Below are 17,522 nucleotides of genomic sequence, written 5' to 3' on the forward strand. Positions count from 1 at the left end.
GATCAGTTAATCAGTGTCCGGGGGAGTTATGGATTAATTAACCAGCATTTCTGTGAGTCAGGGATCAGTTAACCTGCATTTCCCCTGCTGTAAAATCCAGCATAAACCAGCATGGATTCTAAGTTGGTTTGTGCTGGTTAGTGCTGGTCCAGGCTGGTTTATGCTGGTTAGTGCTGGTCTAGCTGGTGGACCAGGAGATCCATGCTGTTCTCCAGCAGAATGGAGCTGGTGATGTTGGTTCATGCAGGTTGAGTGTCAGTAGGCCGGTTGTCTGTATACAAGCAGTGTTTTGGGGACAAACTGTTTTTACTTGCATATTTCTCCATTTAACACATAAATGATGCAGCCTAAAAACAATATGTTCAAAACATAAATGACTGAACTATATGATAAATATGTCATTTCTTTCGCTCCCTCTGCTGAAAGTAGAACTGAGTATTTGAATTGCTTTAGTTATGATCACATTATTAATTAATGTCTCTGGTAAAACATTTCAAAGCATCAAAGGAATTGTCACGTGTTTCATAAGATCTGTACACAAATCGGTTAAAAAGAGTTTGAGTACATCGCATAACAAATTCATTTAAAGATATGAAAACCAAAAAATCCCTAACAGAAGTTTAATCATAAGCGGTTTGTTCAATAACAGGTGTTTTGAGAAGAGCTCTTTCAATGGGACAGTTTATAACAACTTGATAATAACAGTTTATAGTTAGTTCATTCGTATCTGGTTGGTCACGTATGTTCAGATCCAGCTGTCACAGTAAAGGATGTGTCAGTGCAGTGAGGACCATTGAATATTACTGAAAACATTGCGAGCGAGCGCTTTATTGTGAAATACTGATTTTATCGAAGGCTGTGTTGCTGTAAGACGCTGATGTGTTTCTGCTCACTTTCTTCTGTTCTTACTGTTCCTCTAAACCGTTAACCGTGTCATGGCTAATGCTCAGTCAGCACTAGTGGAGTGAATCTGCTTTATTTCACTAACCACAAAACTGCTTCGGTGTTAGTTTATCTCTCTGTAGATCTGGACAACACGAAAACTGAGCAGTGCTGCTTTAACACTGGTGATTTTACTGTGTAACCAGTGACTTGTGTTTTTCTTTGTTAAATAATTCATTGAAATGAATTTGGAAAATTGTCTTTAACTACAAGCTGCTCCAGTGTGTAAAACACACCTTACGCTGGAGACCAGCAGTGCTGGATTTTTCAGCCGGGTGGGTGGGTTACAGATCAGTTAACCCGTGTTTGGGTGAGTTATGTGTGTTTGGGTTTGATATTGATTAGTTAAACTGTGTTTGAGAGGGTTATTTTGAATGGGTTATAGATCAGTTCATTTGTTCTTGGCCCGTATTCACAAAACATCTTAAGGCTGAAAGTAGCTCATAACTTGCCAATTTGCCGTGTCAGTTCTAAATGTAGTTCTCCTCAATTTTTGCCACATGTATTTGCACACGTTTTCCCACACAACTTTGTCCTTGTTTTCATGAACAAGATGGGCGAGAAGTAACAGCTGTTCTTGTGTCCAGTTTTATGTTTGCATTTCTTACTATCAGCCGTGATTATTCTACTCCAGCGGTGCTCAACCCTGGTCCTGGAGATCGACTTTCCTGCAGAGTTCAGCTCCAACCCTGATCAAACACACCTGTCTGTAATGATCCAGTGCTCCTTCAGATCCTAATGAGCTGGTTCAGGTGTGTTTGATCAGGGTTGGAGCTGAACTCTGCAGGAAAGTCGATCTCCAGGAACAGGGTTGAGCACCGCTGGTCTACTCTGTTAATTAAAACGCTGTCTATATGCATATCTGCTAATTGTTTATGAGAAGCACACATGTAAGAGACAATTGCTTAATTAGTGGCACTTAGTCTGCATGTTAAAATCTGTTTTTGAATGTAGCAACATTTTTATACTCTACAATATTTCTATGAACACATCTCTGACAGAGAGACTCCTGCCCTATCATCAAACGTTTGTGAATACAGGCCCTGGTCTTTAAAAAAGACTTAAAACGCTGCAGACAGCCTGTTTAATAATGAGCCAGAAAAACAGAGACATTTCTCATAGCAAATAAAAGAAAGTCACACAGTTTGAGCGAATAAAAGATGATTTCTAGTGAACTGTAACTTGAAGCGTCTACATTCAGATCAGGACAGAAACAGATTACAGCTGATCTGCATTACATCATCAGATTCACAGATCAGGCACCTGCAGATCAGGGCTGTTCACATTCAACCCTTATGAAACACCTGATCCAGATGATCAAGTCCTTCAGGTGTGTTTGAAAACTACAGGCCGTGTGTGTGTGTGTGTGTGTGTGAATTGTGGGGACTTTCCATAGACTTCTATAGTTTTTATACTGACCAAACGATATTGTGTATCCCCTAACCCAACCCTAACCCTAAACCTACCCCTGCATCGTTACACTTTCAGATAAACATCATTTACTATTTTTAATCATTTTTTTACATTGTGGGGACCATAAAATTTCAGGTTTTACTATCCTTGTGGGGACATTTGGTCCCCACAATGTAGCAAAAACAAGTACACACACACACACACACACACACAAACGTGTGTTACACCCATACCATACAGTATATTACATTTTATAATGCTAATACTCGCATTACACTCGCTTTTAATGGATTACATGATCACATGTTCACACAATGGCAGTCGATCATTCATGATGTATTGATTCTCCCTAATTCTTCCTTTGTCGTCCTCTCTGTGTGTCAGACCATTTAGCTTTGACTATGGAAATACATATGCAAACCCTGCATCTGAATTTGGGTGATAAAGCTCCTCTCAAGATTAATCATGATGTAAGTCACACTGTAAACACCGTCATCATCAGATCCTCAGACCTTCAGGAACTGCTGATTCTGCACAGTTATAGGAGAAGTTCACGTCCAGAACAACATCTTGTCATCTAAGATGTTCAACCTGATTCAATAGTACGTAGCGTCGTGGACGCGCATCCCAGAGCCTGTGCACACCAGCTTGTGCTTAAAAACTATACACATGTATATTTTTTAAAATTATGACAGATCGTTTCACTAGATAAGACTCTTCTTCCTCGTCTGGGATCGTTTAGAGTCTTTGAAGCTGCATTTAAACTGTATTTTGGAAGTTCAAAATCTGAGCACCAATGAAGTTCATTATATGGAGAAAAATCCTGAAATGTTTTCCTCAAAAAACATAATTTCTTCACGACTGAAGACAGAAACACATGAACATCTTGGATGACAAGGGGGTGAGTACATTATCTGTGAATTGTTGTTCTGGAAGTGGACTTCTCCTTTAACGAGTGCTAATGATTCCAGTGATTGACATGATAATGGTGTCGAATGTGTTTATTGATCAGCTTTAATCCAGCAGTATTTACAGCATCGTTCAGTCACACACACACACACACACACACACACACACACACACACATATAAATACTGTACAGAGAGTCAGGAATATCTACAGCAAACTCAACGTGCAGAGGAGTTTTAAAAGCGTAAATCAGCAGCAGACGGGATCATGAGCGGCTGTGTGTGGTGACGTTAGCGGCGTGCGTTTGCTCTGCTGTGAACACGTGAAGCTTTGACGCTCCTGAGTGACGACAGACGCTCATCTGAGATCAGCAGGAATGAGGACGAGTCCCGACACGTCACTGCGGAGAAACAGGCTCAGGTTAAGTCGTTAGAGAGAATATCAGCAGAGCTTTGACTGAAGAGCAGCTGTGAGCTCTACCTGTCTGAACACCAGACGTCTGAAGAACTTGTTGATGTGGAAAGCGCTGAGTTTGTCGTCTCTGCCGGCGTCCGTCAGCCGCACGATCTGCGCGTCCGCGATGGCCGCTCTCAGACTGAGGGTCTTGAGCATCTGAGCGCCGAGGGCGCGGCCGGACGAGGGTCGAGACGACACGCTGATGTAGGACGCGTCCTTCTGCTGCGCCTGGTAGCTCACACACACACACACACACACTGATGTATCAGCCTGGTCATGTGACCCACAGACACTCTCTGATTGGTCAGTGAGCGTGTGGGGCGTGTCTCACCGGTGGCCGTGAGGACGGTGTCTGTGGTGCTGCTCAGCTGCAGGAGGATTGTGGGATAGTACGGGTGGAACAGGAAGAGTTTGCGGAGGACCGGCTCTGCCGCGGCGGCCGCCTGCGGGACACAAACACACACTGAATGAAACGCCGCTCTCAACACACACACACACACACACTGATCATGTGATCTGCAGAGGGGGCGCTGCCTTGCTGGCGTTCTGCTGCTGCGCCAGCGGATCTCCCGCCCAGAACAGGAACACCGATTGGCCGGACGCCGTCAGAATGGACGAATCCTCCACCGCCAGACGAGGACACACAAACTCCGCCTCCCACAGGCTCCGCCCCCGTGCGCCGTCCACGATCAGCACCTGCGGGTGATACGGACAATCAGCGACGTGCCAATCACAGCGCTTAATGAGATGATAATGAGATGATAATGAGATGCGCACCTTCCTCACGCCATTGGCCGACTGATGAATGAGCAGATCGGGAACGCCGTCGTCGTTAAAGTGACCGGCCGCCGGACGACTGCGAACACACAGAAACTCATCGCATGCTGACAGACGTGTTTGTAACTAATAAATACAAACATTTGATAAACATTTACTGAAAATGTAAAAAAACTGCTTTTTGTCAGTTTCATTTCTGTTGTTTGATTAGATTCAGATTAAGCACTAAATTAACTACAATTAAAACTAAAATAAAACTATAGAGACTTAATAAAAAAGAAACAAAAACTAACAAAAAGATAAAACATACAATCAAATTACTAATATTAACTTAAATAAAAACATTCAAAATATTTAAAAAAAAATGTGCAACAAAATTACTAAAAGTAACTCAAAATGTAAATGGAAGATATGAAAATGATTTAACATTTAAAAAACATTAGTAAAACTGTAAGTGTACATTACATACTTAAAGTAAACATAAACAAACAAAAAAACAATACAATTACTAACACTACTGAATACATTTAAATGTAAATATTAAATATTTAAATAAAAACTAATGTAAAATATTACTACAGATGTGCAAATAAATTACTATAATTCAAATTAAAATGAAAACAGAAAATATGAAGATAGATTAATTCAAACTAAAAATGACTACAAATATTACTAAAAATGCTAAAAATGTCATAATTACAGTTATGATTATAGTTATCATTAGAGTTATTGTTACAGCTATTGTTACAGTTACAGAAAAGAAAAACAAAAAAGAAAGTTACTAACACTTCATAAAATTAAAATAAAACACTAATTTAAAATATTAAAAAATAAAATGAAAAATATGAAAATAAAAATTAATTTAAAATACTACTCAAATTGTGCAAAGAAATTAGTAATACTTTAAGACAAAGTAAAATGAAAACCAAAAATAATAAATAAATAAATAAATGATTAATGATTAAAAAGACAACAGAAATCTTTTAACAAAAATAAAATGGAAATATAACAAAAACAAAATGACAATAAAAACAGCAAAAATCTACAACAAAATTAACTAAAGTTAAAATGAAGATGAAAAATATAATTTATAATTTTAAATATTAATAAAAATGCACAATGAAATTACTAAGAAATAAAAACAAAAAAGTTAATAAAATTACAAAACAAGAAAATTACTAAAACTTTAAAAACAAGTAAAAACTAAATCAAATAAAAAAATTGCAAAAATGCACCAGAAAAAAAAAAACAACTTCAAATAAATTAAATAAGGAAAATACAAAATTAAAGAAATAATGTACTAAAAAATAATTTGTAATAAAAACAACAAAAAGAGAAAATGAAAATATATAATATTTCAAACAGTCTGAATGAGCATGTGCTAGTGTAATGTGACTGGAGTGTGTGTGTGTGTGTGTATGAAGTGTGAATACACACGTGTGTATGGAGGTGAGGCTGAGGCTCCAGGCGGTGCGCGTGTCGCTCGCTCTCAGCACGGACAGACGGCTGCTGGCGTCACACAGCAGGATCCAGTCGCTGCGGCTCGAGTTCAGCGCCGACATGCCGTCCAGATTACTGTGCTGCTGACACACGCCACAGGACACCAGGGGCAGCAGGAACTCCACCTGCTCAGAGCCGCTGACACACACACGGGCGCGTCAGATGGGTCTCTGTGTGTGTGTGTGTGTGTGTGTGCTGTCAGTGTGTGCAGCACCTGCTGATGTGAATGAGTGAAGACGAGTTGCTCTTCCTCAGACGCTCCCAGCCGGGCTCCTTCAGCCGCACTCGAGGTGTCGCCGTCCTGCCCGTCGCCTGACTGTAGATGTAGGAGAGAGAGACGGCCTCCACCGTACCTGAACACACACACACATGAATAAACACACACAAACACACACACACGCGCCTGTGGCGGCCGCCCGTCACACTCACCCAGTCCGAACAGCACGTAATAGGCTCCCGTCTGCGTCTCGTGCAGCAGCGGACCAATCAGCTTCCCCTGAGCCGTGAGGTTGAAGTTCACCGGCCGGCCAATCAGAGCGCCCGAGCGTCCGGAGATCAGGACCAGAGCCAGATCGGACACCTGAGGAGGGACGCGGATCATCAGCCTGACGTGTTCATACGTGTGTGTTTCTGCATGAGCGTGCGTTGGTCACCTGGTCCGCCGGCAGCGTTGCGATCAGCAGGTCGGGAAAAGCGTCTCCCTGCAGGTCCGGCAGCAGCACGGCGTGAGACTCCACGTCTCCTACAGACGCCGTCCACAACGTGCGTCCTGAAACACAGCGGTAATCAACACACACACACAAACACACGTGTGTTCAGCTGTCGTGAGTGAGTGTGTGTGTGTGAGACCTGTGGAGGCGTTGACGGTGATCATGTGACCGGAGCTGATCAGGACGCAGGCGGACGAATCCGGCGTCTCTCTCCAGCGCAGCGGATCAGAACTTCCTGTCTGCAGTCCACACTGAACCGAGAACAGCGTCTCTCTGAGCGACTTCCTCCACAGCAGCTGCCCATCGACACCACTGAGCGCCCACACGCTGAACTCTACACACACACGGAGACATCTGATTGGACGAGCCAAAACCCTGCAAACGGGGACTTTACAGCTGCAGTTGTCATTAGAGCTATTGTAACAGGTATCGTTACAGTTACTGTTACACATATAGTTATTGTTACAGTTATTACAGTTACCGTTATAGTTTTCATTACAAATATCATTACAGTTATCATTATAGTTATTGTTAGTCATTGTTATAGTTATTACAGCTATCGTTAAAGTTAGTAATTGTTACAGTTATCATTAGTTATTGTTACAGTTAGTATTACAGTTAGTTATTATTATTGTTAACGTTACAGTTATTGTTACAGTTATTACAGTTATCGTTATTGTTCTCATTACAAATATCATTACAGTTATCATAGTTATTGTTAGTTATTGTTATAGTTATTACAGCTATCGTTACGGTTAGTAATTGTTACAGTTATCATTAGTTAGTTATTGTTACAGTTAGTGTTACAGTTATCATTACATTTATCGTTACAGTTACTGTTATAGTTATTATAGTTATCATTACAGTTAACATTACAGTTTTTGCTATAGTTATCATTACATTTATCGTTACAGTTATTGTTACAGTTAATGTTGCAGTTAGTTATTGTTAACATTACAGTTATCGTTATAGTTTTCATTACAAATATCATTACAGCTATCATTATAGTTGTTAGTTATTGTTATAGTTAGGGTTACAGTTGTTACAGTTATAGTTATCATTACATTTATAGTTATAGTTATTGTTACAGTTATTGTTGTTGTTAGCATTACAGTTATCGTTACAGTTATATTTACAGTTAGTGTTACAGTTATTATTACAGGTATAATTATTGTTACAGTTATCGATATAGTTTTCATTTCAAAAATTATTACAGTTATCGTTATAGTTATCGTTACAGTTAATGTTACAGTTAGTTATTGTTACAGTTATTGTTATTGTTAACATTACAGTTATTGTTACAGTTATAGTTATTGTTACAGTTATTACAGTTATCGTTATAGTTTCCATTACAAAAATCATTAGTTATCATTATAGTTATCGTTACAGTTAATGTTACAGTTATTGTTAGCATTACAGTTATTGTTACAATTATTACAGTTATCGTTAAAGTTATTGTTACAATTATAGTTATTGTTACCGTTAGCATTACAGTTATTGTTATAATTATTGTTACAGTTAATGTTACAGTTATCAAAGTTATTGTTACAGTTATAGTTAACATTAGTTATTGTTACCGTTATATTTACAGTTAGCGTTACAGTTATTGTTACAGCTACAATTACTGTTACAGTTATTACAGTTATCATTATAGTTTTCATTACAAATATCATTACAGTTATCATTATAGTTATTGTTATAGTTATTACAGTTATCGTTATTGTTATTATGATTACAGTTATAGGTATTGTTACTGTTATCATTACAGTTCTTGTTACAGATATCATAATAGTTATTGTTAAGGCTTGTTCACACCAAGGACGATAACTATAAAGATAACGATAAAGATATAGTTCTAAAAATCGTTCTCAGTATTAGAAATCCACACCACAGCTATAATGATAAAGGCACAGAGAAACAATATTGTCCTAATCACTTTTAGAGCAATTTTTTCCAGCTGAGGAATGATAAAAACATTGACAGCCAATCAGAATCAATCCTGCTATCACATGCTTGAGAATTTAAAGCGGCAGATGAGCGTGCACTTACAATAAACAGAAGATCTATCTATCTATCAGTATTTAATTACAGTTATCATTACAGTTATTACAATGTTTGTTATAGTTATTGTTACAGTTATCATTATAGTTATAATCATAATTGAACGAGTCACAGTTGTACTGATTGGCTGACCTTTGTTCTGCGTGTTCATTGGCTGACTGTCGTTGGAGATGTTTGTGACACCGATCAACACGTCCTCCAGTCCGTCCCCATCCACATCCCACAATGCAACAGGAGGTGAGGTCACGCCTAAAAGGAAGAGCACACGTTGGCGCGGCGTCTTTATTTGACGAGTTATCTGCCGGAGCGTCACTCACCCGCCGTGTCTCCCAGCTCTCTCTCCCACTGCGGCGCCCCCTGCGGGCAGGGAATGAGGAAGGCGCACAGAAGCACCAGCAGCGCGGCGCAGGACAGCGGCAGCAGGAAGGCGGCGGTCCGCACCGCCCCTCGCACCCGCGCCGCCTTCTCCTCCGCGGCTCCGCCCTGACCCCGCCCACAGCCCGCCTCGTGCCCCGCCCCCTCTCTATGAGGCCGCTGCCCCTGCGCTCTCAGCTCCTCCTCCTCCTCGTCAAACTCCTCCTCGTCCCTCAGGTCGGCCACGGCCGGGCTCAGCCCGTTACGAGGATAATTCAGCACCAGATCGTCGTCCTCCGTCTCATCCTCGCTGTCGGCCTGCGTCAGCGGGTCATACTCACCCAGATCTGAGCCCTTCTTTCCTGCACACACACACACACACACACACACCCCCAGATTCAGCTGAATACTCAAACACAACACATGAACTACAGAATCTTATATGTTTAGGAATATGTGTATGTATATGTCATTATTCAGTCATTAAACTTCAGATTTAATATTGACCATTTCAGGTTTTTTTTTTTAAATGACGCATTTTTTTTAGACACAAACCCCCCCACATACAGAAAACAGTGGTCACGTGACTTTCCCATTTACCATGGTACTGTATTGTTTCTACACGCATGTACCATGGTATTTTAGTGGTGTTTAGTGTTTGGTTAAAGCACCGATCTGCGTGTTGATTCTTCACCGCTGAGCATGACGGAATATTATATATGATATATTATATATTATATAATCACACGGTTAATGCCGTCTGTGCAGCGCTTGTTTTGATGTCGCTCTCGTGCAGACGCGGTTAACGTTAATCGATAAATGCAGGAGTGAATATCTTATTATTAGGATCAATCGCTCTGATCACATTCATAATCGCACGCAGTATTTAAACGCGTTAGGGCGAAATAACGGAATGAAGCGGCGTCTGATCATCACATCACTGACGACACCGAACCAGACACAGCAGCGCGAGCGCGAGCCGCCGCTTATTACAATCATTCATTTGTATCGTTTATTCACTATTAATAAATGACTCACCCGGTAATTTCAGAGCGCGAGACAGAGACGCAGCCATGGCGCGCGATGTTATCGGCGACGCGACGCGCGTGCTGCTGCCGCTACAGTGCTGGGGAGATGCATCATGGGTAATGGAGTCTTCTCTCAAAGACGCGAATGACGAGTTAAAGGGGGTTGAACCTCAACCTGAAAATTCACAAGAATACAGACAAAATGTGTTGGTTACAAATGGATTTTAAGGACTTCATTTTTTATTCAGTTATTTATTTATTATTTTTGCGTTCAATACATTATCATTTATAGGCATAAATCTCATGTTGTGACATTTTATATGATTGTTTATATATACTATATCTGCTTACCAAGCCTGCACTCATTTGATCCAAAGTTCAGCAAAAGCAGTAAAATTCTAAAATTCTATTTTGAATATATTTTAGTGTATATTGAGTATATTTTAGATTTTCTTGCTAAATAAAAGTATTATTTTTTTTATAATTCATCTCCCCAAAAAAACAACAAAAATAAATAAATAAATAAATAAGTGAGTAAGTAAATAAAAATAATTGTACTGACTTCAAGCTTCTGAATGGTATAGTGTATAATGTTACAAAAGCTTTTTATTTCAGATGAATGCTGATCTTTCGGTTCATCCAGAAAAAAAATGTACTCAACTGTTTTCAACATCAGTAACAGTCAGAAATGTTTCTTGAGCAGCAAATCATCAGAATGATTTCTGAAGGATTATTTGATACTGACGAACACTGAGTAGCTTGGAAATAGTGATGGTCGTTCTTGAACGATTCGTTCATTTTGAACGAATCTTTAATATGACTCGGGATGAACGAGTCGTCTCGGGGAGTGATTCGTTCATCCTATTCGGTTCTGTACTGGAATTAGTTCACCTGTTTTTCGAGTGGTTCGTTCATCTTATGGGGCGTCACATGATGAACGAAAGACTCAAACCCGAAAACTTGTCAGATAAGAGGCGAGTTTTGAAATCAAAACTCCAGTTTCTGCAAAGGATTATGCAGTCGTCTCTGCTCTTCTTCAGCTGTTGTGTGTTACTGATGTTGATTTATATTCATAGTTAGATGGAGTGCGTGTTCTTGATAGAAAATGCAACAATAGTTTTCTTAGACAGATTTGTAGGCCTTTCTTCGAGGATTCCTCCAGCTTCCAGGACATCAAGTGTGAGGAGGATTTTATGGTCTCCAGAAGACACTGTGTCACCAATAAGATTCGTGAGTTTTCTTTTAAAGTTATTCACCGTATTTACCCTGTAAATGAGGTATTAAACAGATTTAAGAATGACATTGACTTAAAATGTGTTTTTTTTTAAATGAATGACGAAAGCATTTGCATCTTTTTGTTGATTGTATTTGTACTAAATTGTTCTGGAGTGATTTTGAGGTCTTCTTTAAGGAGATTTCAGGAACTGACATTACACTTGAAGACAAGAATATTTTATATTTTTATGATAAGCCTTTAGAGAAGAACATTTGTTTTGTTCTTAATTAGTTTATTATGTTTGGGAAATACCACACTCATAAAAGTACACCTCATTTTGTGCATTTTAAGTTTGAGTTTGGTCAGTATTTTAAAGCATTGGAGTGTGTAAGAGATGCTAAGACCAAAAAAACTATGGATTGTTGTAAAGCCTTGAAGTTTTATCCCTTTTAAGGATTCTTACACTTATTTATACCCCTCTGTATATAGTTCTTCATCTTCATGTTATTTAGTCGCTTTGTTTTGCTCTCGTTCGTTAATATTGTTACTATTTTTGTTATATTTGTACACATGCTGTGTGAATTGTTAGTAAGTAAAACTACTACTAAAACAAACAAACAAAATTCTCAATTCTATTTTTGACGACAGATTTTAGGTTTTTCGGGGCAGATCCTGGTTCTGTTCGGCATCTCACTAAGTAGGTGAGTCACCTCACAGGCGGACCTGTACCCTTTCAAAAATTGCTCTCGCGAGAATGAGCGAGGACACGGGCGTCACCCCGCGTCGTTATTTTCCTTACTCATCAGTTTAAGGCATGACCCGCTCCTCCTCGAGCCCGCGCTCCGGTTCACGAGCGCCCGCGTGCACAGCGACGGTGAGCGAATGAACGCGCGCGCAATCAGCGTTTGATTCAGTGCGCGGATGATTTATATCACACAACATCACACTTCACAAACACACACCAACACACGCGTGCACTCAGTGACATATGATGAAGAAGAAGCTTAATCTGTGGCTGGAATGTGGTCTTCAAGCGGTGCATTGTGGGATAGCTCGTGACGTCACATCGTGTCGCTTTTTGCGCTTTCAGTTTTTTGTTGTTGTTATGAAGTGCCAGTTTATTTAAGAAACTTATTTAAGAGACATACACACACACAGATGTTTAAGTTATTGATAAGTTATTAATCAGTTATTGATCGCTGCAGCGCTGAGTTTCAGTTTGGGTTTGATTCCTGTCGTCGTTAATATATTTTACTTTCATTACATTAATTTATATAAAGAACATATTAAGAGACAATTTTTCCAGTGCATAGAGTTTTATTTTTTTTTTTTAAATCTAAGTAATGATTAAATCTGCAGTACAGCTCTCGCGTATTCTCGTGTATTTTGACCCTTTCCGCTGCCCGTCACGCAGCGATTCGCCCCGCCCATATGTACGTAACACGCATGCGCATTGCGCCCGCACAGAATCCACACAAGCGCAGATATGGCGGATCTGTCTCTGGATGAAGTGATTCGTCGCCGCAGTTTTACCGCGAGAGGAGTCAGTAAGAGGTACATGTGTTCAAATACTTCACACGGCGTTCATTTAAACCGCCTGGGAGTTTTAACGTTATTCTTTGTTTATAAACGCAGTCGTGTAAGCTCTGGTACTGAGCGCGATGTTCCGCCTCCTCCCGCCGCTGATTGGTCGATGCGGACGTTTAAGCAGCGCTCCGCGCTTACGCTCGCGTTCTCATTGGCTGACGCGCGTCACTCATGGCGTCCTGCGCGTTTATGCTCGCGACTGTTTTTACAAACAAACCTCGTACATTATATTAATCTAATTTCTTTCGCGTTATCTGCACATGTAAACTAGAGCCGTAGATCAACTGTCTGCGCTCCACGCGCTGCGGTGTGTTATTACCTCAGAGATTGATCGATATATCGGCCGATATCCATCGATCCACAGAAGTGCTTTAGATTCAGTGTTGAACAGGTGTTTAAAATATCTCATATACACATGTACATACACATTTTTCATTTTTAATACATATATTATGTGTATTTATATGTATGTATGTATATTTGAATGTATGTGTCTTGTGTTTAGATTTTGTCGTGGACACAAACTCCTTGTGTGTGTATAAACACACTGGAACATAAAGTTTCTGTTTCTGACTGATACGATGTTCACAGAATGTCTTTGTTTGAGTTCTGTCAGTCATTCACGTTTAACTTCACTGTTGTCTGTCCCACAGGCCCATATATGGCAGAGGGGCGGGGTCAGTGGGCAGAGCCTTCGACGCCCGTCAGAAGATTGGCAGCGGTGATGTCAGGCAGCGGCTGGGAGTGGGCGGAGCTACAGGAGGTAAACGCCCGAGACTGACGCTCATGGAGCGCTGCTTTATTCTGGATTCTGTGGTGTAGTTCATCGCTCTGTCTGTCCAGCGTTTCAGGTGAAGGACGCGAGAGAGAAGCTGGGACAGAAAGACGCTCGGTTCCGGATCCGGGGTCGAGGGGCCGGCGGCTCCAGCGCGGTGCAGGACGCACGACAGCTGATCAACTCACGCAAACAGCAGCAGACGCCTCTGAGCGCCACGGTTCAGCAGACGCCCGTCAAACCCGTGGGGATCCCTCACGTCCAGATCCACAACACCGGCCCCGTCTCTGCCGGCCCCCGGCCTCAGAACGCCAGAACGGGTGTGGCCCTGCAGCCAGGAGGCGGGATCACAAAAGTAGTGGACGCACGCGATAGGCTGAGCTTGAAAAGGAGCGTCCCGACGGCGTCCAATCAGAGCGCGGCGTCTCTGAAGATCACCAAAACCATCCAGGTGAGCAGATGATGGAGTTATGGTCATCGTCACTTGAGCTGTAATGACACTGACTGACGGTGTGTGTGTGTCACACTAACGGTGATTGTGGTGTGTGTGTGTGTGTGTGTGTGCAGCAGAGGCCTGTGGGAATGACCAGCGGGATCCGCATCAATGTTCCGAGTGGAGCCGCTCCGGTGAGACTCAGAAACGCTTTCACAATCAACATCACCTTCAGATGACACACAGTTCGTCTGTTAACGAGTGTGTTTGTGTGTTTATGTTGAGTGTGAATAATTGAACGTCACGTAATGTCTCACTGTAGACCGCGTCCACTGCTGCTGATGAAGATGATGGAGCTGTGATTCCCAACAAACAGATGAAGATCACTACAGCCAACACCCTGCAGACACGAGTGAGACACACACACACACACACACACACACACACACACACACACACACACACTAGTGATGAAGTGAGTTAAGTCTCTCTCTCTCTCTGTAGGCGGGGCCTGTCTCTCTGTCGACTCCCATCACTAAGGTGGTGAAGAACGACTCTTACACTCCTCCATCAGTCTCAGTGCCGCCCGCTCGCCCCGCCCGCCCCCCCACACAGACCCTACAGCCCGTCTCCAGGACGACCGTCACCACGCAACAGACGAGCGGAGACACCAGCGGCCCGACACACACACCTACACAGGTACACACACACACACTGTAACAGACACAAACACTCATATACACACACACGTGTCTGCTGTGCGTGAGCGGTCACATGACCAGGGACACATCACTGACTGATCTCACTGCAGCAGTGAACCGTTTAAACACAAGATGATGAATCGAGAAGGTGCTGCATGTCACAAGCACTGTCAAAATAAATTATAAATTTGTCAATTATTGTGTCAGTTATTTCGTAGCAATTTCTACTATTTTGAGAGTATATTCTATTCTATATTCCATCCAGATACTCCAGATTGGGAGCACCGGGTGATATTCAAAAGTCTCAAACATACGGTATCGAGCCATCTCTATACCACGAGAGTAAAGATGAAATACAATGAGAGTATAGTTGAAATGTTTCAAAAGACAGACACACAGTTTGAAAGCGGAGCTGTGTTATATTAACAGCAGCAAAGCACACATTTATTGTGATAACTGTGTTGCTGGTGCACGACAAACAATGAATAGAAGACGTTAAATATTATGTCCAATCATTTACTGTTTTATACTGTGAATAAAACAGCTTGTGAATAGTCAGTTGTGTATGTTAGAACAGTCAACAAAACAACTTCTGTTAACAAGTTGGAGCCCACTTCCACATTTACAATGTTTTATTGTTGTTTTTAATTAATTACATGTGAGGAATGAAAGGTTGGACACCACAGACATTTTTGTGGAGTAGGTGGTGGAATTTTCACAGTAGAATTTAATGAATTGATTCACATGAATACAGTGATCTGTGTCTTCACTTTAAAGAGCTGATTTTTGTATTAAAGGTACCAGAAGCACAAAGCTTATTGCTATTAGGGTGGCTGGCGCACCACAAATAATGAATGCAATCAAAGACATGAAATATTAATAAATGTATGATTTCTGCTAATAATCACACATATATTTATAGTGTATTAAAAACAGTTAAATAAGAAAGATACGGCACCAAAGGAATGTCGATTGGGTTTGTGAGCTGATATTATTATTATTTTTTTTTTCTTAGTATTTGGACTTTATTCTTGTAGCAGTTTGACTTTTTGGGGTTTTTTTAGCGTTTCACTTTACAGTTTTTTTACTTTGTTCTTGCAATATTTTAACTTCATTCTCAAAATATTTCAACTTTGTTCTTGTAGCATTTTGACTTTTATTATTTTCACAGTATTTCACTTTAAAGTCAAAATATTACAAGAATAATGTCAACATATATTATGAGAATATTTTCATAGTATTTCACTCTATTCTTGTAATATTTCAACATTATTTTTGCAGTATTTTTTTTTTATTCTTGAAACATTTCAACTTCGTTCTCGTAATCTTAGATTTTTTTTTTTTTGAATGTGGCCGCCGTAGAAAAATGAATTGCTCTGGACTGTACAAATCATGTGAAATACCAGAAAATCAAACATTATTAAACATCATCAGCACTATGAACATGTTTAGTTCCTCACACTCCACAACACGTCCTTTCAACTCAACACAATTCACAACAGAAATTGAAAGTGTAATCATACATCTGTGTGTGTGTGTGTGTGTGTGTGTGTTCATCAGCCTGTGTTCAGTCCTCTGGAGGGCACAAAGATCACAGTCAACAACCTTCATCCTCGAGTGACGGAGGAGGATATAGTGGTGAGTTCACGTCTGCTGCTCCTCACAGCTGTCAGATCAACACCACACACCCATCTGACTCTGTGTTTAATGTGTGTGTGTGTGTGTTTAATGTGTGTGTGTGTGTGTGTGTGTGCAGGAGCTGTTCTGCGTGTGCGGTGCGCTGAAGCGGGCGCGGCTGCTCAAAGTGGGCGTGGCTGAGGTGGTGTTTGTACGTAAGGAGGATGCAGTCAACGCCTACAGGAAGTACAACAACCGCTGCTTGGATGGTGAGACAAACACACACCTGTGAGCAGTCAGTCATTACACTGCTGTGAGGAAACCACTGTGATTCACTGATCTGTGTGTGTGTGTGTGTGTGTGTGTTTCAGGTCAGCCGATGAAGTGTAATCTGCACATGCAGGGCAGTGTGATCACGTCAGAGCAGCCCATCCTCCTGTGAGACACTCCTCCTCCTCCTCCTCCTCCTCCTCCTCCTGTCTGTCTGTGATGATGATGATGATGATGATGATGATGAAGGTGACTCACATGTCTCTCTCTCTCTGTCTGTCAGGAGGCTGAGCGACACGCCGGGCGCTGCGGCACAGAAGGACTCGTCGTCGTTGCGCTCGGGCAGTAAGTCGTCGTCGGGGCCGGAGGTGGATCCGCAGACCATCCTGAAGGCTCTGTTCAAATCCTCCAGCCAGACCGGCGGCGGCGGCGGCGGCGGCTCCAGCGGCGGAGAGACGAGCGGCCCTCACGCCACCGCCTTCCGCATCAAGATCTGACGCTCGCGCCGCCCGTGTTTTTATGAGCGGAGCTCCGGCGATCGTCCCGCTCCACCGTTCTTCACGATCACCGGCTCCCGTTTCTGTTCGCTTTTAACGCGTTTCTGTGAATCTGCTTTCTCTTTTCTTCAGTAAAGATCTTGCTTTATAATCAGCCGCGTCTGCTCTCTTTATTATTCAGGGGAATTATTTAAAATGTTCTTGTTTTAGTTCACATTTACACTGTTATTCACAAGTTTGGACTCACTCTGATGCATTAAATTGATCAGAAGATAT

General features: G+C 41.4%; 3 protein-coding genes and 1 non-coding gene across 4 annotated transcripts in view; 1 reads left to right on the top strand and 3 right to left on the bottom strand.

The window, feature by feature from the left end:
* LOC127162127 (GTPase IMAP family member 5) overlaps nt 1-17,522 on the bottom strand; it is a 269,255-nt gene that overhangs the window by 169,181 nt on the left and 82,552 nt on the right. The gene's annotated exons all lie outside the window — the stretch shown is intronic.
* On the bottom strand, nt 1,999-10,312 carry fam234b (family with sequence similarity 234 member B). The gene is made up of 13 exons (XM_051104639.1): nt 10,161-10,312; nt 9,086-9,484; nt 8,901-9,017; nt 6,847-7,041; nt 6,651-6,766; nt 6,427-6,577; nt 6,212-6,350; nt 5,935-6,135; nt 4,498-4,576; nt 4,255-4,416; nt 4,052-4,163; nt 3,745-3,959; nt 1,999-3,664 (listed from the first exon to the last, which is right to left on the bottom strand). Exons 1-13 carry the CDS (start codon nt 10,195-10,197, stop codon nt 3,662-3,664), a joined length of 1,926 nt encoding a protein of 641 aa, XP_050960596.1. The 5' UTR covers nt 10,198-10,312; the 3' UTR covers nt 1,999-3,661.
* On the bottom strand, nt 12,029-12,182 carry LOC127163613 (U12 minor spliceosomal RNA). Its single transcript, XR_007827500.1, has one exon. It is a non-coding gene; the product is annotated as a U12 minor spliceosomal RNA (small nuclear RNA).
* On the top strand, nt 12,771-17,397 carry poldip3 (polymerase (DNA-directed), delta interacting protein 3). Its single transcript, XM_051104756.1, has 10 exons — nt 12,771-12,920; nt 13,607-13,716; nt 13,797-14,179; nt 14,296-14,355; nt 14,484-14,573; nt 14,666-14,860; nt 16,423-16,500; nt 16,619-16,748; nt 16,851-16,917; nt 17,033-17,397. The coding sequence occupies exons 1-10, from the start codon at nt 12,853-12,855 to the stop codon at nt 17,244-17,246; spliced, it is 1,395 nt and encodes a 464-aa protein (XP_050960713.1). The 5' UTR covers nt 12,771-12,852; the 3' UTR covers nt 17,247-17,397.

The sequence above is a fragment of the Labeo rohita genome, chromosome 3 (genome assembly GCF_022985175.1).
Source record: "Labeo rohita strain BAU-BD-2019 chromosome 3, IGBB_LRoh.1.0, whole genome shotgun sequence".
NCBI classification, from domain to species: domain Eukaryota; kingdom Metazoa; phylum Chordata; class Actinopteri; order Cypriniformes; family Cyprinidae; genus Labeo; species Labeo rohita.